Raw genomic sequence first — 6,659 nt, forward strand, 5'->3', positions numbered from 1 at the left:
CGAAGCTGGAATTAGAAGAGCAACGCTGACAAGCCATTCATTCATTTGCTTTTATTTTGGGGAAATAATGTAGATAAAGAGGAAGAGGAGACGGACTGCCTCACATCTCAACAAGTAATTTGTGATCTTCACATCGGACAAATCAAATTTACAAATTACTTTCCCACCTACTGGACCGAGTGGCCAAAACCAAAACTGATAGATACACAGGCACTCTCCGCGGATTTCGGAGAATGAAGGTTCACTAAAAACTCACTGAACAGACAGGTGTTTAAAGAGAGACGCTCACGGAGAGAATTGGACCTGGGATTCGGCTGGGTTTGCTTTTCCGCAAGGTTGTAACTTCACCTCTTTTGTTCGTTTCTAAGCCGAAGCTTTGATACCGAGCTTAGACTGCACAGCCTGGCCCCCAGCCCGAACCCTGCCTTAGCTGTTCCTTCCCTTCCGATCCTCCAGCGCCCAGCTTCCTGGAACCAAGCGGGTTTCTTTAATAAATACACAAAGGGAGGTGAGAAGTGGAAAGAACAGCTTCGTAACAACTGAAAGATAAGAACCGCATCCTTTGAGAAGGAGGGGGATGGGAACAAAGGGGAAATAGTTTTTGCTCTTGTTATATATATGTGTGTATATATATATGTGATGTATATATTTTAAAGTTCTGTTTCTTGGACGCTAAAACGAGATGCTCAGTTTAACCAACAGCAACTAAAAACTTTTTAAGGGGTCCCTGGAACGGACCCGACTATGTACAGCATTCCCGCCAAGGCGGAAGCTTGAATCAGTCCAGCGCAGGTCAGGGAAGAAGGCCAGGGCACCCTCCTCCCGCAGGCCTGGCCCAGCGCTCGTTTCCACTGGGGGTGGAAACGCTGGCCGCTCTGGCCTGCAGCCGGGGAGCTGGGTGGAGGGCAGCTGGAGGGGCGACAGTCTGCTAGGAGGAACAGTGGTGGGTTTGATTTGGAGGAGTGTGGATTGGGCTCCACACTCGTGTAACGGTAGGTACACGCCCGTTAGTGACTTCAGTGTCCAGAAATAATAAATAAGACTGTTGAGCTCAAAACAGACAGGGTCAGAGCGGGAGAGCCTCCCAAGGCTCCGGGTGCGGAAGAGCTGTCCAGAAAGACTGGAAAGGGGTGGCGCAGGAGTCGAGAGGGAGAGCACACTGCTACCCTGGGAGGGAACTGAGGCCAAGCAGAAGCACCGGGCCCCACCTCCGAGGAGAGGGTCTGCACCCTCCACCCCCAGGCAAGTGGCACAAAGATGGGAGCGGCAGTGCAGGCAGTGGCCATCTTCTGGGGGGAGCGAAAATTCAGTTTTGGAAAAGCCAAGGCAAAGGCGAGCGGTGCAGCAGCAGCAACTGGGTGGGGACCTCGGAGGGCGCAGGTAGTTGCGTTTCTTCTCCACTTCCTCACTCCTGGGCTCACAAGACCTGGAACCGCCACGAGGCTTGGTCCTTATAGTCCAGACAGTCGGGAGAGTTGAAGTTGAGTTTCCAGGCAGAGGAGGCAGCGGCAGCCGCAGCGGCAGGCTCCTTGTAATCCAAGCAGTCGGCAGAGTTGAAGGCGAGCCCGGAGCCACCGTAACCTTGGTGGTGGTGGTGGTGATGGTGGTGGTGGTGGTGGCCTGAGGACTGGCTCAGCGGGTGGTGTGCGTGCGGGTGGTGGTGGTGGTGGCCCGCCATGGAGGAGGGCGCCATGGGGCTAAGCTGGTGCGGGTGGTGATGAGAGTGCATGGGCGCCAGGTAGGAGCTGCAGTCCACACCGCCGAAGTAGGAGGAGGAGGGCGCGGGGTAGCCCTGGCCGTAGCTTCCACCCTGGCCGTAGGACATGGGGTAGGAGGCCGCCGCGGAGGCGGCGCCCGCGGCCACCGAGCGCTGCATACACGAGGCGTTGCTCGGCGCGCCCAGGGGCTCTGGCACCGAGACAGACGCGGGCGCCGAGCCGGGAGAGATGGAGGCCGGGCTCCAGATGGACGACGCGGTGGGTGTGCTCAGAGAGGACGCGGCGGCCACCGGGTTCCCGCCCAGGCCCGCCGCCGCCGGGTTGGCCGAGGCGCTGGACGCCGAGCTGGACGAGGACGCGGAGCTGGACACGGCGGGCGGCGTGAACTGGCCGCTGCTCTCGGAGCCCGAGCTCTCGCGCACCGGGGACGACTTCTTCTTGACCGGCCGGCTCTTCGCGCCGCTCCCGCTCTGCTGCTGCTGGCGGCACTTGGCGCGGCGGTTCTTGAACCAGACCTGCGGCAAGCGGGGACGGCAGAGGGGGTCAGGGCCGGGGCTCGCGGCGCCTCCGCCCCGCGGCCTCACACCCCGCCCAGGAGCTCTGGACCTCTCAATCCCAGCCTCCTCCCCTCCCAGGCCGCGGCCCTGCCAGGCCCTGTCCCCTCCCCCGCACGTGCTGGTCCCCTGCGCCCTCCCCCCTGCTGCGCAAAGCCCCCCGTCAGCCTCCTCCGCAGGAGGGATGCGCACCTCCCCACGCCCAGCCAACGCTGCCCGAGGGCGGAACGTTTGCGCCCGTCCAGCCAGAAGTTCAGCCATCTCTAGGCTGCCGCGGTGGGCTGCTTCCCCGCAGCCCCGTTTTAGTTTGGAGGCCCTGTTTTCCAAGAACAGAGCTCAGGAAACGGCGGACAGGCACACAAGAGCGTGGTGTGGGGCAGTCACCAGGCCCGGGCCCGAGGGCTTTCACCACGTCGGCTCCTGGAGACTGGAGTTGGGCAGGGCAAATGTTTGGGTGCGAACAGAAGCAAGGCGGGAGGCTGACGGGAGAGCGCTCTAGAACTGGGGTTTCCCCGAGCAGGAAGCCTGGGTGAGATTTCCTTGGGCCTTTTGGCTCCAGGTGGGGTACCATGGGCCGGCAAGTCATAAATCCCTACTCCTTTTGGAGGAGGCTCGGGCGCAGGACATTGCTTTCCCCGTCCCTTCTCGAGCCTTGGGGAAAGGAGGCGACACAAAAGACCGCGAGGAAGAGCTGCGCTAACTCGGAACTCTATTTTCTGGACCGTTTCGTCTCAGAAACGGTAAAGCCAGCATCTGGATTGGCACTGGGCGTCCACTCGGCTTGCAGGAAGCGCCTAAGCAGAGGCTCCCGCGGAGCGTGCTCCCAGGCAGGAAGCACTAGGACGCAGCCAAGTTCCATCTTGCACTTTTAGAATCCCCGGGACTCAGGGCAAGGGTGCGAAAGACAAGGGCCGACGCAGAGCTGAGGCCTCAGTGGGGAACTGCCAAATTCTGTAGTAGCCAAAGAAGCAGGACCATTATCGAACCCTCAGAGAAAGCTGCATCGGGAACACGGATTGATGCCCCAAGCCAAAAAACCAAACAAACAAAAAGCCCGACTTTCAATATTGAAAGCGCCCTGGTGACAAAGATGGATGCTGGGCCCTAAGAGTACCGGCTGGCCGTTACCTGACTGGCGCCAGCACTAGGGGGAGTTGGAGAGGGGCTTGTCCAGTCGGTGAGCGGCCCGATGCCAGGCCGCCGGGCCAGATCGGCGCCCCGGCCCAGCCCCCGGCCCAGCCCCGGCCCCGGAGCGCGCACCTGGACTCTGGACTCCGGCAGGTTGATCTTGAGCGCCACCTCCTCGCGCATGAAGATGTCGGGGTAGCGAGTCTTGGCGAACAGCGCCTCGAGCACGTCCAGCTGCGAGCGCGTGAAGGTGGTGCGCTCCCGTCGCTGCTTCCGCGGGGTGGCTGCGGGGGACACGGAGTCAGGTCCACCTGGGGTCGGGCGGGCCGCGAGGACTGGCGCTGGGGGCCACACGCAACCTCGCGGGACGAGAAGGCCCGGGCCCAGGCCACCGCAGCCGCCCCCGGCCACAGGTGGGACAGGGCGGGGCGCTCACTCCGGGCCCCAGCTCCGAACAGCAGGCCTGCAGCCTCCGGGCCTCGCGGAGACGAACAAGGCCTCCCCGCCCGGCTCCCCAGGCCCACACGCTTGCTAGCTGAGGTAGTTAGAACGGAGGTGGGCAGGAACGGGACCCGGGAGCACTCCCAGGCGAGTGAACTCAAGGGCGGGAGCAGGGCCTAGAGGAAACTCCGGGCTGGGCTGGGCTGGGCGTCCAGCGCCCGGGAGAGCGGGTGGGCCGCGGCTCTGGCGGGACGAAAGCCTGGCCGTTTAGGTCAGGGCCTGCCGAGGGCGCGGAGTGCTGGGCCCGGGAGGGGGTCGTTTAGAGAGAGGAGAAGGAAAGGGAGCCGGGGGGTGCGCCGGTGGCCGGGCTCGCTCCCCGCGCGGGGGCCGCGACGGGAGCCGGGCTGCGGGCACCGCGGCCGCCAAAGTCGTTGCGGCCTCCACGCCGCCGAGGCGGGCCTGGGCTCAGCCCTGGGAGCCGGGCCCGGCAACAGGCGGCCACGGCCCTCGGCCTGGGTCCCCCGGGGTCTGCGGAGGCGCGGGGCGGGGCGGGGCCCACTGCTCACCAGGGTAGCCCACGGAGGGGTGCAGGAGGTCCATGGCAGGGCCGGCCAGGCCCAGCCCGTTCATGCCGTACGGGGGTTGTTTGAGGTAAGACATCATGCTAACAGCCGGGCGGAGGCGCCTGAGGCCGGAGCAGGTCAGGGCTCCCGCCGCGAAGTCCTTCACGCGTTGGCTCCTGGGGGCCTGGCCTGCGGAGACAGCAGACGCACGGACACTGCAGGCCCAGTCGCCTCGGCTTCCCGCCTGCGGTCCCCGAAGGGGGAGAGGGGCGCTGGGTGGGACCGCACAGCAGGCGCCCGAGAGATCTCTCCCAGGGTCCGCGCAGCTCACACAGCCTCTCAGGGAAGTAAACTTTGCCACCTCGCCTCTTCCCCTGCAGGGCTCCACAGGGCCAGAGACAGCCCTCGAGGGTCGGCGGGAAAGGGAAGTTGAGGCGGGCCAGGCTGGGAGGAGAGCGGGCCGCGAGCGCGCACAGTCCCAAGCGCGGTCACGGTCTGCAGCGCGGCCGGAGCAGCTTGCTCGGGCGACCGTTCCTCTGGCGCCGGGAGGGCAGGCCGCGCAGGGCCTACCCCGCCGATTTCCTTCAGTGGCAGATGTTCTGCGAGAGGGACGCACGGCAGGCCACGCCGGAGGCCCAAGGTGAGCGCAGCTCGGGCTCCGAGCTCAGGGCGCATCGTTCCTGCCAAGATGGCCAGGGCTGACCCCGGCCCCAGAGCCCGCAGCCACCCTCCAGGCTGACCTCTCGGGGCCCCGACGCCCAGAGCTGGCTGAACCGGGATCCCACCGCCCCTCGAGGGCAGAGGCGGCCCAGGCCCGGGTGAGGCGGGCAAGAAGACGCCAAAGGCGCCACAGCAGTTGCAAGACGCCGCCCAAGGTCAGGGGTGCCCCAGAGGCGGCCGCCCTCCCTCCCGTGCCCGCGCGGGCCGGGCCTTCTCCCCGCGGAGTCCCACCAGGGCTCGGTGGAGGTGACCGACCGCCGGGGGTCTCGGGTCCCCGAGCACCCCGGGTGGCGCGCCCCCGGCCGTCCACTCCGAACCCGGCGGAGGGCGCGGGACTAGGCCTCGAGCTGCCGGGCTCACGCATAGCCGAGCCGGGAGCCCGCGGCTCCCCCAGCCAAGGAAGGGGTCTGCAGGTAGGGCCGAGGCCGCAGGGGGCCTGCGGCTGCCCCCGGCTCTGCCAGGGGCCAAGGGGAGGACAACCAGGGGGACAGGAGACAGGACTGCAGCTTCCCACCCGACCCCATCCGCGCTGCGGTCCCGGGCCCCGCGGCCTGGGCTGGGGGAGGCCGGGGGGGGGCGGAGGGGGCCGCGAGGGAGGGCCCCAGGCCTCCAGCCGCCGCGCGTCCCCCAGGGCGAGCCTCCCAAGACTTTCCTCCAACTTAGCGCCCGCCAGCTTCGGAGGAGGCGGGGGAGGGAGCGCGGCCCGGGGTCCCCCCCCTCCCCCGGCAGCCCGGGGCGCACGGCCCGCACCCCAGCCCCGCCCACCTGCCTGGGACCCGGGGAGCGGGGGTGGAGAGGGGAAAGGAGAGGCGAGGGCAGCGAGCCCCGTCCCGGGCGGCTCCCTCCTTACCTGCCCTCCGCCGCCGGGCTGCTTCACCATCTACCTCGCGCCCTCACAAAACCCTCCGGGGCGGCCAACCTGTAAGACAGAGCCGCGCAGGGGTTACCCCGGCGGAGGGCCCGGGACCCCGGGTCCCCCTTGCCCCAACTCCCCTCTTCCCGTCTCCAGCTCTTCCCAGGAGCTCGGCGCGTTGCTCCTCCGGGTCTCCCTTCCTTGCACGAATACTTTGTTTGCAAAGTCCCCCGTGCATCTCCTCCCGAGACCTTGGCCTCACCCGGGACTTGGGGGGGTTAGGAGTGGGGTGGGGGTCGAGGGACGGAGTTAGGAGAGGGCTCGCTGCACTACCCGGTGCACCCCGGAGGCGGCGGGGACTGGGGAGCCCGCGCGGTTCCCCGGCGAGCGAATAAATCAAGCGATTTACCTTGTCGGCGCACTCGCCTCGCCCGGCTGTTTAGGTGATTGGAAATGTAGCCTGATGAAGATTGATCACCTTTCTACTGCCCTCCCCGGGTATGTGAACGCGAGGCGAGTGCGTAACAGGCCCGGGCCGCCAATCGGGGACCCGGCGCGGCCTGAGTGACAGCGCGCCGGGCAATGGCAGCGCGAGCCGGGGTTACCTCCGCGCGCCCCCGCCTCCCCCGGCCCGCGCCCCCTCCCTCGCGCCCTCCCTCCCCGCGCGCCGGCCCCGCCCCGG

General features: G+C 66.6%; 1 protein-coding gene across 2 annotated transcripts; it reads right to left on the reverse strand.

Annotated features, from left to right (window-relative positions):
• Positions 1-49: 49 nt before the first annotated feature.
• Positions 50-6,437, reverse strand: Otx1 (orthodenticle homeobox 1). 2 transcript variants are annotated; one of them, XM_055612110.1, is made up of 5 exons: positions 6,387-6,437; positions 5,975-6,043; positions 4,408-4,593; positions 3,533-3,684; positions 50-2,233 (listed from the first exon to the last, which is right to left on the reverse strand). In XM_055612110.1, the coding sequence occupies exons 3-5, from the start codon at positions 4,502-4,504 to the stop codon at positions 1,418-1,420; spliced, it is 1,065 nt and encodes a 354-aa protein (XP_055468085.1). In that variant the 5' UTR covers positions 4,505-4,593; positions 5,975-6,043; positions 6,387-6,437; the 3' UTR covers positions 50-1,417. The 2 variants fall into 2 exon arrangements, with proteins under 2 accessions (XP_055468085.1, XP_055468091.1); XM_055612116.1 differs by lacking the exons at positions 5,975-6,043; positions 6,387-6,437 and having other exon boundaries at positions 4,408-4,668.
• Between the last annotated feature and the right edge of the window lie 222 nt (positions 6,438-6,659).

The sequence above is a fragment of the Psammomys obesus genome, unplaced genomic scaffold, assembly GCF_907164565.1.
Source record: "Psammomys obesus unplaced genomic scaffold, mPsaObe1.curated_primary_1811, whole genome shotgun sequence".
In the NCBI taxonomy this organism is placed as follows: domain Eukaryota; kingdom Metazoa; phylum Chordata; class Mammalia; order Rodentia; family Muridae; genus Psammomys; species Psammomys obesus.

Coding starts and splice junctions, on each gene's coding strand:
- Otx1 (XM_055612110.1), bottom strand. CDS start 4,504: ATGATGTCTTACCTCAAACAACCCCCGTACGGCATGAACGGGCTGGGC. Junction 3,685..4,407: donor CCCCTCCGTGGGCTACCCTG/GTGAGCAGTGGG, acceptor TGTCCCCCGCAG/CCACCCCGCGGAAGCAGCGA. Junction 2,234..3,532: donor TGCCGGAGTCCAGAGTCCAG/GTGCGCGCTCCG, acceptor CGCTTGCCGCAG/GTCTGGTTCAAGAACCGCCG.